At 40.5% G+C, this 19468-nt stretch overlaps 1 protein-coding gene across 9 annotated transcripts in view; it reads left to right on the top strand.

The window, feature by feature from the left end:
* mast4 (microtubule associated serine/threonine kinase family member 4) overlaps positions 1–19468 on the top strand; it is a 133457-nt gene that overhangs the window by 101338 nt on the left and 12651 nt on the right. For 6 of the 9 annotated variants that reach the window (XM_023960994.1, XM_023960993.1, XM_023961001.1 and 3 more), the window contains 15 exons: positions 3236–3305; positions 3480–3500; positions 3796–3874; positions 10123–10277; positions 10350–10425; positions 10498–10707; positions 10914–11015; positions 11428–11560; positions 12161–12222; positions 12302–12393; positions 12484–12692; positions 12771–12909; positions 13530–13662; positions 13755–13920; positions 17798–17899. In XM_023960994.1, coding sequence (XP_023816762.1) covers positions 3236–3305; positions 3480–3500; positions 3796–3874; positions 10123–10277; positions 10350–10425; positions 10498–10707; positions 10914–11015; positions 11428–11560; positions 12161–12222; positions 12302–12393; positions 12484–12692; positions 12771–12909; positions 13530–13662; positions 13755–13920; positions 17798–17899 — 1749 coding nt within the window. The remainder of the gene's footprint in view (positions 1–3235; positions 3306–3479; positions 3501–3795; positions 3875–10122; positions 10278–10349; positions 10426–10497; positions 10708–10913; positions 11016–11427; positions 11561–12160; positions 12223–12301; positions 12394–12483; positions 12693–12770; positions 12910–13529; positions 13663–13754; positions 13921–17797; positions 17900–19468) is intronic. The other 3 variants (XM_023960995.1, XM_023960992.1, XM_023960997.1) reach the window with 1 other exon arrangement.

Genomic DNA, 19468 nt, shown 5'->3' with positions numbered 1-19468 from the left:
GAAATGCAAAGAAGTTAAAGAGGGGAGGCGCCTTCGTTTACCACAGGGCGTTTTATTTCCTGGCATTGCTTGGCAAAAGCGGAGCGCCGGCTCTTTGTTTAGTCTGCGTTTGGGCCCCGACGAAGGACGCTGTGGCGCGAGGATGCACTCGGACTCAGAACAGCTCAGCGCTTTCGCCAGCGAGAGTTTGCGGCTCTGGGAAGACTTGACTCTCTGGCTGAGGCGGAACATTGGTTCCAGAGGTAGGAGAACGTGCAGCTTCAGAACCAAGAGCTTTTACAACGAACTAAGACTTTTCTGCAGATTTGAAGCCGATCAGAGCTTTTATTGCTGGATGACTGGTTTGTTTTTTACATCCGGGCTGACCCATTGAAAACTGAAGACCCTCCAAAGATTTTTTTTCTTTAAATAAGAACAAAAACAGTCATAAAATGTTGTTAGCAAATAAAGATGAAGGTAAAAGCAAACCTGGATGATGATGATGATGATGATTAAAGGAGTGGATTTGATCCATCCAACCTGCTTTGAAGAAGTTGGATGGGGGCTCGGTCAGAGCAGAAGCACCTGGAGGGCTCTTCTGCTCCCGGTGTGGTTGCAGAGAAGCTCAGGTTGATCTCTGAAACAAAAGGAGCTTGTGTCGAATGGATGCTGTTATTTTCTCTGCTTTTTATTGGTTTGAAGTGTGTGGAAGGTTTTCTGCAACAATGTTTCCTTGTTCTTAGGACTCAAAAGAAACGCTGTGCAGCACAGAGAATGTTGCAGGTTAGCAGTGGTTCTTTTGTCCCATTGTTTTCCCTGACAGATGTGAAACTGGACTTTTATGGTGTTGTCACATGATTGGCTTCAACACCGCTTCTGTTAATATATACCTCTTTCTTTGATATGTCCTCAGTTGTTTTTATTCTGTTTGGTCTTTTGCTATTTTTGTATTTGAGAAGTTAGCCCATTTAAATGAAAATGTCATGTAAAATGTCCTGCATTCCTTTAATATGGATGCAGTCTTGAGTTTTCTTGTGGGTTCCTCCCATTCAGGATGCAGCCTTGCATCATCACTCAGAAATTTGAAAAAATCAAACTTGACTTCTGAAAGTTCCTCTCTTTTGCACAATTTTTAAGCTTTTTCGCAAATAAGACAGATGAAAAAGAGACTAAAGTTGAAATTCATAATGTGTGTCGACAGGACAAGAACGTGCAGAATGTTGTGCGTTCAATGGTTAAAAAGAACAATGCACACAAGTTTGACTGGTATTTGGACTGACTTCATAACAGTAGAAGATAGATGAAATCATGTTTCGTTCACACTGTGAGATGGATCTGTCTGAGAATACTGAAAGTTTTCACGCCCTCATTTGGGCTTCATTTACTTCTATACTTGAGAAAACGTTCCATTTGTCCTCTGCCATTTGTTATTTAGAGCTTGTATCTCATCACTACAGGGATGTAATCATTTACTCTCCTCACAATTCTGTTCAAACCTCAATTTTTGGGTCAGGGTTTTGGCTCAGTTCGATTTGTGTGTCACAAAAACCCAAAAGTCAGAAAATTCAGAATGTTTTATTTTTTATTTTTTGCTAAGGAAGTAACGATGAAGAAAAAAATGTCAGTTGGCCTATACTAAGCCTGATGTAATGTAATATAACAACAAATAATAAATCCCAAAATATAGCACAACACTTTGAATGTAAACACACAGGTATGCGGTTAGGATACAACAAATTACTTTGACCATGATTTGATTTGATTCAATGGTATGAAATACGGTTTTAAAACGAAAAATTGTGGAATAATCAATTCATCAACTTTTTTCATTGAAATAAATCAAGTTATGCTCCAGTCCATGGTTTGTTTCTGCTTTTTGTTCTATGAAATTGTGTGCTTGTATTCACACTGTAGTCAACCGCACCAGGGTTCACTTAACCCTTTAAAACTGGGGCTTTAGCACCAATGTCCTTTGAGCTGTTGAAAGTCTTCAACCGTTTACGGGGCCGTGGCGCAGAGGTTGGGCGGTTGACCTCTGATCGGAAAATTGCAGGTTCTGTTTCCACCTTGCCAATTTGCGTCAAAGTGTCTTTGGGCAAGACACTTTGCATCTGGTGGTTACAGGTTGGCGCCAGTGTTCAGCAGCTGAGCCGCTATCGGTGTGTGACTGTGTGACGGTGAAGCACACTTTAGGTAGGAGTGTTATTCAGGTGTCGGCATCGACATCTCCAGTGTTAAAGGTCACAACCACACCCTCAGTGTCAGGTGAACCAGGGTTCACTTGTCTGGTCTTTCACATACGTTTTGCTGCTAAACAAGGCAGACCTATCTAAGAAAACAAACTGGTCTGGACAAAACAATCCAATGTTACACTGCCCCCAAGTCCACGTGCATTTAAGCCCATTAAGACGACTATTGTTGTAACATTGGGCATATATAAATGTACTCCCATCGACTGCATTAGTGAACTGGACCGAGTGAGTGTGGCGTCAACCAAGGAAAATGGTTTACCTCCAAAGTCAATTCAGTTGCTATTTTCTGTGCGCAATGGATGATTTGGGAGCCAGGCGACATCAGCAAGCAGTGGTTGGCCTGGGGCGCTCTGAGTCGTCGTTTCTATGGTAACCACCCTTCATGAAATCTGTCAAATGTTTTAAACGTTGGATGTTTTTTGCCAGCAGGCACCGCCTACTTTTATTGAGGCATCTGATTGGTCAGTTTATAACTTAAATGACTTGAACTACAGAAAAAAAAGATCTTAAAAATAAAATGAGGATTTTCATGAACATGTTAAAGAGAGGCATCAGAGCAAAAATGGTTCTGACAAATAGTATGACATGGTCATAGCTGCTTATTTCTCTGTAGAAGTCTATGGGATTTTGGCTTCTTAGCATTTCCTGTTTGGAACATTGGGGGGGGGGGGGGGGTCACTCAGTCCAGTTCTCATTTACAGTCAATAATTACTCCTCTGTGGTATGTGCTTTTATTTAATTGAAACATAACATCAAAATGTATCGCATAATTAATTTTCTCATTTTTGCCTTCATTATCTTTAGAAGAATAAACATTATATATTGATTTTTGGAGTTTTTATGTTCACATTTATTTATTTATTTTATTCACCCATCCATTAGTTTTTACTAGGTAAGTTTTCTTTTTCTCTGTAAGATGCTTATCGGATTTATCGCCGTCTCTTTTAACATTAAACTTTTCGACCATCTTCGTTTAAATGCCTTTCATGTGTTTTATCACGCAGGAACAAGCCCACAAGACAGCCCTCGAAACTTCTCCCCCAGTGCCTCTGCCCACTTCTCCTTCGCTCGAAGGTAACCCGACCTGATCTGCTCTTTTTAAAGGACAGCTGTAGCTGATCACTCATCCGAATCGAGCTTTACTCCTGTAATGCACAAGGAAAAAGTTCACACGATTGTTATCAGAGGCGGTTTATATGTTGTGCCGTTTCTCAACGTGTGATTTTGTGTTTTTATTATAATCCACAGTCATTGCCACAGAACGGACAGGTAACTTCTAGCCAGGGGTTTCATTTCTTTTAAGGAGCCATCCCCCACATTCATCTGGAGTTCTCTGTCATTCTCTGCCTCCTCATTAGTTTGTCATCCTGCAAATCTGCAGTTTTCAGGTCACCCTTCATGTAGAACCATGTGGTCATGGAGGTTTTCCCACTTAACCTACAAACAAACATGAGACTCATCACAGACCAGCATGTCGCATCAGGATATTGTGTTTGACCCGCTTTTTTCACTCAGACGTCTGTTCGAACTAAGCGACTCATCCGTGGATGTTTCTGTATTTTAGGACTGATGGCCGCCGCTGGTCCTTGGCCTCCCTTCCCTCCTCTGGATATGGAACCAACACCCCCAGTTCCACCATTTCTGTAAGATTTACAATTTATTTCAAACCAGGCTTCCACAGGCAGGAAACGATGAATAAGAGACGGATTCTCATTAAAATTCACCTATAATTGTTTATAGTTTAGAAACTCCCTTAAACTGATAAATTCCTTGACGTCAGGGGCGTCCAGACTTTTTTTCTTAAAGTGGATCAGAATTGGTGAGGTGAATATCTGTAACGGGCCAACCATTCTTTGAACCATTTTAATAAAACAATAGCATTTGACACACATTTTCTTTCTTCACATTGAACAACAAAGCAGTTTTACCAAAATTACTGTGAATTTCAAATTTAAAGACCACGCACCATTTTTTCCCTAATTAGTTTGTCGTCTGCCTGTTGATATGAACTCCTCGTCTCTTGGCATATAGACAGGTGTTAAGAAATATATATATATACTCCAATTTCATCTTGTTGAGAAACTGTCAACTCTCTTGTTTTTATTTTTGATTTTGATTACAGTTGACATTTTAAAGAGGAGCCAGAAAGTGTGCCATAGTCCTGCCACAGGTTTAAAATGGCTTATAGCGTAATTTAGCCAATCACAATCAAGAAAGCCTGCAAAGTTTTAAGTAACAGCTGGAGCCGCATATTTAAAAAAAATCATTTATACATATATTTAATTATATTTCGGGGCAGGCTGGTAGAAATGTTAGCATGAGCCACATTTGGCCCACAGGCCGGGCTTTGGACATGCCTGTTTTGTACTTTAATTTGTAGAAATACGGAATAGTGTATAAACGCCTCCTGCTGTACTGCTGCAGTTGGGAGGTGCTATGGATATTTTTATGACTGGCAAATTTACCACCATTTGTTAGGATTTTCAAAATAAGACACCTCGTGGAAACCTCTAAACCAGGGGTCACCAACCTTTTTGAGACCGAGGGCTATTTCATGGGCAGTAAGTGCTATGAAGGGCGCCACTAAAAACCTCCTACCCCCCCCCCCCAAAAAAAGAAAAGATAAAAAAAAATAAAAAACACAACTTGAGGACTTCCTTTAGTGTGCCCTATTTTTATTTGCTCATTTTACACACAAAAACATGCATGAATTTTCTAGACTCGTATTACAGGGGGGTCAAAGTCAGTTGCAGAAGGGGCCTAAATCCAAATCACACTTTAAGTTGCAGCCAAACAAGATAAATATTTATTGAACACACTAAAGATAAACTTTTAAACCTTTAAAACTTTAACTTAATCTTAACTTTTTAAACATAAATGTGAATAAAAACAGACAGGAATATTAATCCAGAATAATAAATATATTCTGTCAAATGATGCAAATATCAACAAACAAAGCCAGGAAATATTAATAATTAGAAATAATAAATTAAATTATTCCATTTTCTTTGCTCTTTTGTCATTTTCCTAGAGCTCAACTCCTGACATCATTTTTAGCAATAAGTTCATTTCTGCTTGGTGTGTGATCTGTGAGAGTCTCTGGTCTTGTGTGTGTCTTTGGTCCTGTGTGTGTCTTTGGTCCTGTGTGTGTGTCTTTGGTCCTGTGTGTGCCTTTGTGAAACGTATCAGAGGGATATGATTATTTAAAAACCTGTTATTGTGAAAATCATGTTTAGGTCTCATAAAACATTAAAAACTAAATCACAGAGCTCATCACTTGGATTACTCCAAAAATATTTGGCATTTTTCTAATTTTGTGCAACACCAACAGTAAAAATCCTCCAAAATCCTCAATACTTTTATAAACAAATGATCTATAGTTTATTTATGGTCTGAAAAAGTGCAGCTGTTTTCCAGCCTGCATTACCTGCTGTCTTTATTTATAAGTAACTATCACCAACTAAACAACCGTTAAAATAAATGTATATGGAAAATACAGACAAGTATTGAAAATGTCCGCAATAATTAGTAAAGAATGACATTATTAGAATGAGCTGAGTCATTTAAGCCACCCCATGATCCAGGTGTTGCACAATGGTCTCCATGTGACGTTTCACCTCGCAACCTGCGCCCACTACCCCTCTCCTCCTCACACACACACACGCGCGCCTTTTTCTCATAGGCGGGAACGCCGATTCGCAAGTTTCAGGTCGTTTCATACTCTGCCATATATTTCACGATAGCAGAACTAAAGTGCATCAATTACTAATAGCAAGCACTGAATCACCACCCCTACTATCCAGGCCGGTACTGTTGCGCTCAAGTCTTGATTCACTATCCTCTTACTTAGAAGCAGCTCCACTGGACATGTCTGAATCTGCTACCCGTGCCTCATGTAAAGCACAACCCCGGTTTGTCGAAAACAACACTCACATAAGTTAGCGGAAAATCATATCTGTCTGTTTATTTTGAACACCTCCACTGCCAAACAGCATTAACCTCACTTCTGCTCACAGCTCCCTCACTTATGGTGAGCGATTTAACACACCAAGATTCCCCACTTCCCATGAGTCTTAGAAGCTGAAGGCGGGGCTAACCCCCAGATCGCCACAATATATTGATTTGCTATATGAGCAGTGCTATTTTTGGAGCATTCCCGTTAAATTATATTTACCCTTCCAATCATTTTTTACATTCTCGCTTTAACTGGGACAGTGATCTTTGTGTCTTTTGTGGAAATGATCTAGAAACTGTGGAACATCTTTTCTTTGAATGTTTGCATGTAAAGAAGTTTTGGTCTTCTTTTCATAATTGTCTTAAATCCAAAAATATCATCATTAACCCTTTAAATTGGAATACAATTAAAATTTGATTACAATTAATTGACAAAAATCTGGACTTTCTGATTAATGCACTGATTGTAATTTCAAAGCATTTTATTCATACTTGTAAATTCTTAAAGGTGAAACCTCACATTATTGGATTACTCAACCTAATCTCTAAATCTTTACATTACATGAATCATAAGAACGCCTAGACATTGTGTAATTTATTTGATCTATTTAAACTTTTGTAATAGACCCTTACTTTATTATTTTTTAAGTTATATTTGTTTTCATATTTGTTTTTTTTGTCTACCTTTATCTCAGAATTGATATTGTTGTCATTGATAGACATGCCGTGGTTGTTTGTTGAAAATTTACTTCAATTAAAAAAAAGAAAACTTTTTTTTTTGGGTGCATTCCCTACGGGCGCCACAAGGGCGCACAGGGTTGGTGACCCCTGCTCTAAACGTTGCGTTCCACAGAACGAACACCATTCTGAGGCGCTGCATGACTCTGAAATGGAGCACGTGTACCACATCCTGCAACCACAGGCAACATCTTTGAGAGTAGAAGTCACTTATAACAAAAAAATAAAATGTCACCTGGAAGTGCAAAAATGGAATTTACTTAGTTTGATTGCTTTTGACCAAACTTTGCTTTAAAAAATGGAGGATTAAAGATTTAAACAATGAACATAGAAATGTACATCTGCGTTGTTTCCAATAGAATCCAACTTCATTCATAAAAAGTGCTTCTCGTGCTTTGAGCTGCACTTTACAATAAAAACAAGACGGAGGCACAGAAATTCAAAGTAAAACTACTCTTTGGCACCCTTTGACCGATGCTGTGCTCATCGGTCATCTTTACTTAGTTTTCATTATTTCTACAGTTTGCAATAAAAAAAAGTATCAACATTGACAAAAAGTTTATAAGCTGCGTTTATAAACTTTATTACTTAGTGGCTGGCCAAGGTAAAAATGAACCTTTAAAGTCTAACAGATCTGCTTTTACTTTGCAAATTGGTAAATAAAGAAGTTAATATTTGCCATTATGCTATGGTAAATTATATGTTTTTAGTGTTTTACTGTGAGGAAACTGGATTTTCTAGAAAGGACTGTATTAATAAAAATATTAGGTTGGTTCGTTTCCCTTCAGTTTCCAGCACACAGAAATGAACGAATGAGACTCAGACACAGTTACTTAGCTTCAGTGAAGATTTACTCCGCACAAAACAGCACAGATTTGTACGCAGGGTTACAGACAGAGGAACAGGATCACAAGGTCTGAACAAAGACACTCAGAAAAGGGCTTGGTATATATACCTGGCATTTACATATTCAGAAGATGGTCTGAGGATCTATGGTGTGAAAAACCCACCCACATGCTGTTGCAGGCTGGATACTTGAAGGTCATAAAGCTTCAAGTGTCAGATCTCTCTGATGTTCCCACAGACATTTGCCAGAGCATAAACACCAGAACACACAAAAAGTAAAAAGGGAGGATGAGGAGAAACTGTGAGGACAATAGCTTGGTTGTGCTGTCTTAGGATGCAATATAATTTTGAGATAATACATGCTCAGTGAATTAAGTTTAAACCATTAGTGTAATAAAAGGTCTAGGTAAATGTAATAATAGTAAAAAGGGAGTTTCTAACTATTCTATTTCTAATTATTCCTAACATTTACCTTAATAAAAAAACCCATCATTTTATAATAAAAAAGTGTATCAAAGATCTTTTGAGATTGAGATTAAAACGCTGTTGTTTTTTTGTCCTTACAAAATAAAATATATTGTCGGATTAGTTTTCAAAAGAGTTTCATTTTGAACTTTTGTCAGGAAGAGAATGATTGTAGCGTTCTTCTGAATGTGGCACAGGAAACGGAGACACAAATGCAGAACAGCATAATGGGACAATGGGCTACGTCAAGCGGGAAAAAAAGCAAGAAAGAAAAATAATTGATCATCAGGTCTTTCAAATATCAAGTCACAGGGATGTCAACGGACCCAAAACCCCATTTCTGTGTCTACAATCCCTTCAGAGGTTTTATTGACGTCTGTATTTACAGCACAAACAAGCGTTTACAGAAATTAGTGAAATAGATTTCCTGCCATTCACAGCATTAGAAGGGAAATGTATTATACACTCCATATGAGTGTCACAGATTTTTAGTCTCACTGCATGAATTAACGACACAGATCGTTGTTTTGCCACGTCATAAAAGATTAAATTGTATTTATAAAGCGATGTCTCCTGGATGGAAACCGCTTTTTGTGCTTTAGCACCTGTTAAAGGGCAAAGGAGACAACCGGTGGTGGCATCTGTGGAGCTTTACAAGTCCTGAAGCTCCAATTATTCACTCATCCTTGCAGCCTGTTGTGGTCGTTGCATAAGTAAAAAATAAAGAAATAAATAGATAAAAGGTTACCTGCTTCCTTTTAGACTGTCTGATGGCGACAAAATGAATTTCTCCTTTTGTCTGCAGCAAAAAATGTTTTTCAAACTATTTCAATTCTCTTTTTTTTTTTTTATTCAGGACTTTTGAAAATCTGGAAGATCCGGAGCTTCCTCAGAACTGTAACAGCCATTAAAAATGTTGTTTCCAATATAAAAAAAATCTCCTTACTAACCCAATTTTTTTCTGACAATACTTTGAAATCAACTTCTAAGGTTCTGTAAAACGTTAGAAGTCCGTCGATAACTTTGCTGGGAAACAGCAGAAAATAGTTAAATATAATAATGCTTTTTTTAAATGTCAAAGTCAAACTACATATTTTTCTACATCAAGGGGGAAAAAGTAAAGTAGCAAGCATGGTGTCCGAATTGCTTTTAAAATTCAGGGCACTACATAGTGCCGCACTATATCGTTTTGTAGTAGTTAGGGTGGGAATTCGGACGCAGCCAGTGTCAATATATCCAGATGCGTTTTGCTTCTGGATTATTTTTGTTGAGCTCCATAAGAGATTTGGGCCCCATTCCTTTTTCTTTTTTTTATGGTTTCTCCCGCTGTGATGTTATTGGTGGGGGCCCAAAATTCATTGCTACTGTTGATGAGTTTTGACTGTGTGACAAAGATAAAATCTTCGCCCAGTAAGAAAGAAGAATTGTAAAAAAAACTATCTGCTCCTTGCAGTCCAGGGCCGCTGCGGGACAGAATGAAGCGGAATTGTGGATAAAACCAATTTAAGAACCTAAACAAGTTAGGAAGTTTTGTTCTTTGATTCCAATGCAGAAATTGAATTTTGGATTACACAGAAATGTAAGGGTTTTTTTTAACCTTAATTGATTTGTTTTTCATGTCCTAAAAGGACAAACCATTTTTGCATTTTAACCAGTTTTGCTCTCCAAACTGCCATTTGTGCAAAATAACCAGCACTTATGGTCAGCGCTTTGAAATACTTCAACCAAGTACTATATAAATAAGACACTTAATTAAATATATTTATAATTCTGTTATTCAAACAGCACAGGCACTCTGCAAGTTTTTTCTTATTATTTTAATGGAAGTTGAGAAAAACCATCATTTTTTTTTCTTTTCATGTTGAATGTATATTTGTTTCATTTCCAGTCATCCTGTTCATCACAGGAGAAGCTGCACCAGCTGCCCTTCCAGCCCACCCCCGATGAGCTCCACTTCCTCTCCAAGCATTTCTGCACCGAGAGCATCTCAGGGGAGGAATGCCGCCGAGCGACGGCCATGCGACCTCGCTCCCGCAGCCTCAGGTAGCCCGCCGCTCCTCCTCCCACGCCTCCTCCACGCCTTTCACGCTGACCTGCGTCTGATGTGCGTTTCAGCCCTGGAAGATCTCCGTCCTGCTACGACCACGAGATCATCATGATGAATCACGTCTACAAGGAGCGGTTCCCCAAGGTCGGCTCTCCTGGTGGCGCCTGGTGACTTTAGGAAACTTTGGTTTCACCCGAACTTGTCCTGTGACTTCAGGCCACGGCTCAGATGGAGGAGAAGATTCAGGAGATCATCCGCAGCAACTCCCCAGAGAGCGTCCCGCCTCTGGCGGACGGTGTGCTCGGCTTCGCCCACCATCAGATCATCGAACTGGCCCGCGACTGTCTGGAAAAGAGTCGGTTCGGACACATCACGTCCAGCTACTTCTGTGAGCTCACAGACAAGCTGGAGAGGCTCGTTCAAGAGGTGAGCGCATCGCATTTATGGTGTTCACTCGCCTTTACAGCTGGAGTCTTGTGTTCTTTCCATCAATAGTCCAATCGTATGCCAACGCTTGATTGATCCTCTGGTCTGGTAACGCAAATCCTCAGAATAAGGAAAAATAATCATGGAATATACAGATTTGATTTCTTCTGCCGTTTAAAACCTCCTCCACCGTGTTTTCTCTTCAGTCCACAGAGAGGTCAGAAAGCGAGGAGGTGAACTTCATCAAAGAGCTGGTGAAGAAGATCCTCATCGTGATAGCTCGACCCGCTCGGCTGCTGGAGTGTTTGGTACGTTTTGTTTTACTGAACTAGTGTCTCCAAGAAAGTACTCCTAATTTATTTTTACATGAATTTAATATAGTTTTCTGATTCCCTTGCTTTATTCTCATCGTCCTACACTTTCATCATAAGTTTAGTCTTATTGTATTTAAGCATTTGGTTCTGCTGTTTATGACATTTAAGGCTGAAGTGGCAACAATCTGTATATAATAAGACCAGACATTAAATGGAATACTGAAGCGTTTGTGTCGTTCAAGTACTCCAAAACAGGTAGTGATGTTTGTTTTTACTCAAATCTGTTTAGTACATATAAAATAGAAAAGAAGAAATTCCCAGTACTGGTCATTAGGGTTTTTTTAACAGTTTGATTCATTCTAGTCTAACTGTACTTTGAATCGGTGCTTGATTTGTGTGTTTTAAGGAGTTTGACCCGGAGGAGTTTTACCACCTCCTGGAGGCAGCTGAAGGACACGCCAAAGAGGGCCAGGGCATCAAGACGGACATCCCTCGGTACATCATCAGTCAGCTGGGGCTCACCAGAGACCCCCTGGAAGGTACACCACCATCATCATTATCATCCTCATCATCATCATCGTGGATGCTGATGAGAGGTTTGGAACATCTGTCAGTGAAGGAATAATAGAAATGGGTTAGTAGCAAGACACTGTTGACTAAAGTCCTGATCTCAACAGATTGTCTGTTTAATGACCTTCTGTCTGCAGATTTAGAAAAGCAGCAACATTCATTACGAGTAATTAGAAAAGAATGGCGTCCCAGCAGACTGAACATACCCGTGCTGGCTGGCCGGCCGTCAGCCTGTTTCTCCTGCGCTTTGTTTGCTTGGAGCAAACCCCTAAGGAGCGACAGATGTTAAACAGCAGCAGACGTGCAAACAGGCCCTTTGGGGACCCCGCACAAGAAACTGGGCTCGTGACAGAACCCTAAAATGCAAGGTGGTTTTTAACAAGCACTTGTTCTGGAGCGCTGGTTTTCAGGAATTAGCCAGATTCGCTTTTTCGCTTCATTTATCCTCTGGTCGTGTTTTGCCTCAAGGCCAAATCTCGGGTCTGCTGTTTTTGTGTTGAAGCTTCAGAATAGAAAACGGTGAACTCTTAGCATTAGGATAAACTGTTTTTCTTCTTTTTTTAATTCAGAAATCGCCCAGCTGACCAGCTGTGACAGCGGTATCGCAGAAACCCCAGAGACAGATGATTCTGTAAGCGCTCAGACTTGTTTGCTTATTGATTTAAGTCTCTCTTGCATTACTTTTTGATTAGTTTTGTGTCTGTCGTCAGTCTCAGAGCATCGGCACCGCGCTGCGATCCCGAAGGAAACCCTGTGAGCTCGACTTTGAGATGATAAAGCTCATCAGCAACGGAGCCTATGGGTCAGAACTTTATATGACATATTGGTCTGATAGCAGACGAAAAGACAAAGAGCGGTCGAGCCATCTTTTATCCTCCTCTTTGTTCCACAGAGCTGTTTATTTAGTTCGACACAAGGAAACCAAGCAGCGATTTGCCATGAAGAAGATCAACAAGCAGAATCTGATGCTGAGGAATCAAATACAGCAGGCCTTCGTGGAGAGGGACATCCTCACCTTCGCCGAGAACCCCTTTGTTGTGTCCATGTATTGCTCATTTGAGACGCGCCGGCACCTGTGCATGGTGATGGAGTACGTTGAAGGTCTGTCTGAGTGCACAGAGCAGCAGAACGTCTCTGGGATCTTCTGCATTTGCTTCATGTTTTCATGGTTCTTTGCAGGGGGAGACTGTGCCACCCTGCTGAAGAACATGGGTCCGCTGCCCGTGGACATGGCCCGCATGTACTTTGCAGAAACCGTCTTGGCTTTGGAGTATCTCCACAACTACGGCATCGTCCACAGAGATCTCAAACCTGACAAGTGAGGAAGGAGTCATCTTTGACATCATCATTTACACATTTGATGGACTTTTTTGCAGTTTTAACGGGGTTGAAGGCCGGTGGAGACTTAAAAAAGATCCGCCCTCACTGACTTACCAACTGCTACACCCCTTACTCTCCTTCCCTGCCCCTGCCACCCAGGTCAGAGCTGCACATGTCAGTTCTGTGGCTTTTTTCAAAATGTGAGCTTTCTGTTGGTTTCAACTCCATAGCAACCATTTTATTTTTTGGTCGCCTGGGGCTGACGAACAGATCTATGTCCCTTTTAGAAGAATCAGCAAAAGTATTTTTTTTTATTTCCTTAGCAACTAAGGGTTTTTTGTAAACTACGCCCATATTTTATATTATGTTCATATCATATGTCATATCATTTCGTTCAGCCTGAGCCAATTTTTTCACAATATTCTGGTAAAAGAAAATATGCGGGCAACAAGGAAACGCCACTTTAGCGAGCTCGCCACACTAACGCCATTTTAAAATCTACAACTTCTAAATCCAACTTTTTTTCCCTTAACGAATACACTCGTTAAGGGGAGTTTAAATCTGTAGCTGATTCTAAATGGACTCTAAAGCTGAAGATCTTTTCTGCCCTCCCTGCAGTCTTCTGGTGACCTCGATGGGGCACATCAAGCTGACAGATTTTGGTCTCTCCAAAGTGGGGCTGATGAACATGACCACCAACCTGTACGAAGGTCACATTGAGAAAGACGCCCGAGAGTTCTCCGACAAGCAGGTCAGTGCTGAAAGGGGATGGTTATTTTGCTGATTTTTATTTTTTCTTCAAAACTCTTCGTGTTTTGAGGATTTTTTTCCTGCTCTGTGCAGGTTTGTGGAACCCCGGAGTACATCGCTCCTGAGGTCATTCTGAGACAAGGCTACGGGAAGCCGGTGGACTGGTGGGCCATGGGAATAATCCTCTACGAGTTCCTCGTCGGCTGTGTGCCTTTTTTTGGAGACACTCCAGAGGAGCTGTTTGGACAAGTTATCAGCGGTCAGTTTTCCTTCTGTCCACAGTTTTTCACTCTGTTGTCGAATACTCTAGCATGCCGATCGCAGACACATAATCTCTGAAATACCTTTGGATTCTGCACAAGAAATTGATACCTAAATGACCAGAGTATACTCTACCCATCTCAAAGTACAAGCAAAGTCCCGCCAATACAACAAAAGTAAGTATTTAAGCTGAAACAAAATCAAAAACGTCCTAAAACGAAATTGGCCTAAGCTTTTATAGGGTATAATTAATAGTGTGTATGAAAACGGAGATGATGATTAATTTTTTATATTTACAAAAATACATTTTACTCTCGTCTAAGATGCATCGCCAATCCTGGCTACTACAACATATAGTCATTTATTTATTTTTTTATACTTTTTGCAAATTCAACTATTTTTTTTTCTTTTCCCCATAAGACTTTTGAGGCTTTAACATTTCTACTTTTATTTAGAAACTATTCATAAACCCTCAGCCATAACTTTCTTCTTATTGAATGCTTTTGTGTGGCCCTAAAAACAGAACCATTGTATTGTAAAAAATAAAAAAAAGAGTAAATATAACATTTAGAGTATGAAATTTCATAAGAACGATTAGATTTAGCTGAAAGCCCCGTTTTCCCGCAGTCACCTTGATGCTGCGAGCTCAAATTGTGGTTTGAAAACCAGCTGGGACTGGATTATGCAGAACCGAACCAGCGGGATTGCTTGTAGATCCAGCCCGGCTCATCTGAAACCAGCCTTCTGCGGGCCGATCTGTTTCTGCAAACCAGAGCAGATCCAACAGATTTCTCTGCTGATTCAAGCTCTGAAAGTCAAGGTTCTTATTTTTTATGATTATCTTAATTCTCAAACTTCTTTGCATTCTTGGATCAAAACCCTGCTGCTCCTGCCGTGGAGACGACTTTAAAGTTTCTCTGCATCTGCTGTTCAGCTGCTGTCGTGTGCACATCAGCACAAATCCCCAAACCTCATTGAGATGTGGATGTATGGTTTGCATGGCGACCACATGGGTTTCTCTCTTCACCGCTTAGATTTCCCAGAAGGCCTTTAGACAAACAGATGGCGTCGAGCGTGTTTAGCTCTCTGAGCTCCATAAGTGACGTTTTTTAAAGTCGCGGAGATGTTGCTGACAGCACTGAGGGAATCGTCTCCCTGAAGGAGTCATCAGCTCTGATGCCTGTACAGGAGGAGTTTCTGGATGAAAGCGTCTGCATGCGACGCAGGAAAGAACGGCACGTCAGCAAATATTGGTTTTATTCTCAATCAAACGGCTGACATTGAATAATTAAAAGACCCAAACACTTAATGAACACCACAAAGGCACACATGCATAGTTATAGCTTGAAGCTAAATGTAGTTAAAGTGGAGGGCAACTGTTCCTTTTCTCCTTTTAGATCCACAAAACCGTTTCTCATCTGTATTCCCTGTTGTGGTCACTGGATTGCTGGAGCCTATCCCAGCTACACCCTGGACACTTCACCTGTCAATCACAGGACTGCTCACAGACAGACAGCCCCTCATCCAGAACTAAGGGACAATTTAGAATCATCGATTTGCCTGTGAAGCATGTTTTTGGACTGTGGGAGGAAATCTCAGTGGCTGGAGAAGACCCACACAGGTGTAACTCGACCCAGAAAAGACCAAGCTGGGATCTGAACCAGGGCCTTCTCTCTGTGAGAAGGGATGGGTACCAGTTGGGTTTTACCCGGTGCCAAAATGGTACTTTTGAAACGGTTCTGGTTCTTAAACAGCACTTGAACCAGTGCTTCATAAATGAAAAAAAAAGGCCATGTTCATGCCAAGCATGTAACTCGCGTTCTCGAATGCGCTTGAAAGGGCGCATCCTTCACCTGCAGTTGGAAGAGGTTTGGTGCGAAATGTCTTGCAAATCTTTCAAATCTTGCTCCAGACTTTTTTCCCCTCACCGCTCTGTTCTGATATATCAGAAGACTTGATTATTAATTGTGCTATAGGATAGGTGTCTATAACTCCGACTGGAGTTATAGACACCTATCCTATAGCACAATTATTAATTTCTCCTCCATGATCAATTTTCAAACGGTTGGCATTACCATGACTTAAGAGACGCCACCCATACATCACTACCAAATCCAAGTCCCTGATTGGTCAGAGTTAAACCTGGTTTGACTTTCAATGCGTGTTCGTACATGGAGCCCGAATACGCTTGTAGAAACATGAGTAGCGATGCGTGAACGCGAGTGTTTTGAACGTGGAAGCCCGAAACGCGCATTTACAAAGACTTTTACTTGGAAGTAGCAGTTGTTAAAGTAGCACTTACTTATTATTATTGTCATTATTATTATTAATATTATTGTTATTATTATTATTATTACTCGAAGGCGGTATGACGAAGCATTGTCAGGGGGTGCAGGGAAAAATCGATCTGGTGATATATCGCCTATATGTATCGCGATGCTTGTATACTTGTATCACGATACATATAGGCGATATCAAATGTAGACAACATTTTTTTAGTTATTTAAGCTGCAGTGCAGACTGTCATGTAAATAAAGCATCTTAGCCACATGAACGCGCTCTTCTTCACCCTGTCACGCTGCTGGGGTTTTTTTTTCCCCCGTCAAAGCACCCTTCATGTTTGTTTGTTTTTCTTATACTTAAAAAATCTGTTGTTGTGTAAATCCGAATGTTTCCTTTAAGAACTAACATTTACCAAAAGAAAATCACTATAAATGAGTAAAGAGACACAGTTGCAGTGCTAAATGTTACCATTAAATAAAATAAATTATACCATTTTACTACAATGAAAGAGGTAATAACATTCAGGTGGAGTTTTTTTCTTTCGTACTCTTTTAAAAAAAGAATGGTAAAAAATTGTCCTGGTACATTATGTAACGCACATGATCGCGTACATTACACACATCTACTGTATTTGCAGCCTAACTTTTGCTCACTTCAGTTTTTTGACTGAAATCCACTTACGTCACCTTTACTTACTTTTACACGTATACGTATTTACTACTACCTGTCACCAGCAGCATGCCTGTAGAAAATATGTTCGGTCTACAACCTTAATATTCCCCGACACACACAGACACACACACACAGGTTTGCCCATTTTTTCGCCTGCAGACGGCCTGATTCCACTCACAAGGGCAGTTGTGACCAAAGCAAAACATGTCTGTTATAGCTGGAAGATTAAAAGCAACTTTTTTAGCAACAAAAATGGAAACATTTTGTGTAATTTATGGTGATGACTCCCCACACGGGATGCCAACATAAAGCCTTTGCAGGTTAAAGCGAGCGTTTCTAATGGATGGATGTTTTCTAGTCGGACACGATGAACGTCGCTCTGAAAGCCATCAAGCTGCCAGCTCCCATTATTGCAGCCTGGCTAACTTTCACGCTGCACTTGTTCAATCGTTTTTTGGAACGTCCAAAGGTTTTTCTGTGTTTTTTGTGTTGGTTTTTTGAGCTGTCACGTGTGTGTGCACATTTATTGAGTCTAAAACACGAGTCATTGATTATAATTGAACTATTAGTTTCATTGATAACGTTTCACCCTTTCTGATGCGCATTAACATTAAATTAATTTTTTTTTTTTTTTGTCAAGATTTGATTGAAGATAATCTAAATATACAATGACTATTTAATCATTATTATAAAGCAATAAATATTTAGATTTGTAAATTGTTTTTTTGTGTTTGTAGTTTCAATTAATGCTTATAAAGACCCAACTTTTCTTTTCTTTTTTTATACATTTTTTTTCTGGGGTTTAGATGAAGATCTGAATCATCATTATTTTACGTTTTTTGAGAAAATGATCTCCTATTTTCCCTAAAAAAACTCAAAGCGATGTGTGTCTTGTTTATTTGTTTATTTTTCTTTTCTAGATGAGATCAACTGGCCTGAAGGGGAGGAAGCGCCCCCTCTGGACGCTCAGGAGCTAGTCACCTTGCTGCTCAGGCAGAACCCTCTGGAAAGGCTGGGCACAGGTGAGAGCCCAGGTCGCTCCATAGAGGATCGTCCTACTGACCTCCGCACTCGGATCGATATTCCAGCTCCAGCATGAATCCGATTCCACGCACGAGTGTGTAAAGTGACCTGGAGCTGGGGACGCCGTCGGTCCGTGACGCCACGCCACAAATGTTATTCTGTCCCGCAGCACTCCTGGACTGAAGGACCAGATTGTTGGGACACTTTTTCTTTCTTCTATTGGAGGAATTTCAGGCATAGTGGACGACCCCCCCCCCCCCTCCCCAAACAAATAAAGATGACATCATCATCAGTGGGAGCAGGGCCACAAATGTCTTACGGGACTCGAGCAAATATTTCAGCATCCACTAATGAAACCACAACAGAAACTAGAGGATATCAAAAGGAAGTTTTAAAATTCTGGGATGGCCACAGGACCTACGACTTGGTGGCCATTTTGTGGCCAAGTGGGAAATTTGGCAGTTTTCTCATTTTTACACGATATGGGGGAGAAAAAAAACTTGTGTTCAAGCAATTTTCACAAAGTTAAACACACAGGTCATCAGGATAACCCTAACCGAACTTTTGTTGACCTTTGACCTTGAGAAGAGACCATTGACCTACTACAAATTTAAACTCCTCATATAAAGAGATTTTGATCTATCGGCTCCCAACTCCCCAACCATGATTTTGGGGGGGAAAAAATTGATTTTGAATAGTGTTAGCATGGCGAGCTCGCAAAAGTGGCGTTTCCCTGTTCGTACATTTTTTTTACTGTAATACTTTAAGGCAGGGGTCGGGAACCTTTTTGGCCAAGAGAGCCATAAATGCCACATATTTTGAAATGTAATTTCGAAAGAGCCATACAATAATTTAGTGTCCCTTCCCCACACTGAGGCACGGAGACTTAACCTCTTTTAAAGTTCTTTATTCCGATTACTGCAGACCGCAACAAACGCCGTTCAATTAATTCAGCAACTCCTGAATCTCTCCCGCCGACACGAGAGCGCTTCTCCCAACTTTATATCCCCCTGCTACCGCTGCAGCCCTCCCATTTCCCTTATTCGGCCCATAGCTGAACCCCATTGGTCCAAACTACCTAACAACAGGCTGAGCGACAGAACTGAGAGCCAATCAGATCTCTGCTTGATCGATGCGTTCCATGAACTCCAGAACTTTTAACGCGGCCCAACAGCCATCCAACTCAGTCCGCGACAATTTGTTTAAAACTAAATATATAAATGAATGTGTGCATTTGATTTAATTTCAACATTTTTAAAGTACAATAAGTCTGTGGATTCTTTTTAATAACATTGTTATTCTGTTGCTAATAAATGATGAGTATTTCTCGTGGTAGTTTTGCTGATGGTCTAGTCTGGTTGATCCGTGGTGAGTTTCTGCTTCATGCAGGCGTTGAGACTTTAAACGTCATCGTAGGTCTGAATGTTCTGTAGATGTGACAAAGACTGCTCACATGCAGACGGGGAGCCAAACACACACTCACACGCCGCAGTGGGTGACGGGCAGCGGGTTTTACGTTTTTACAATCCCTGCGCGATTCACCTGCTGTCCCCACAACCCCTCACCCC

The sequence above is a fragment of the Oryzias latipes genome, chromosome 12, assembly GCF_002234675.1.
Source record: "Oryzias latipes chromosome 12, ASM223467v1".
In the NCBI taxonomy this organism is placed as follows: Eukaryota; Metazoa; Chordata; class Actinopteri; order Beloniformes; family Adrianichthyidae; genus Oryzias; species Oryzias latipes.
The sequence above is the reverse complement of the archived record's forward strand: the minus strand, read 5'-3'. Positions and strand labels throughout refer to the sequence as shown.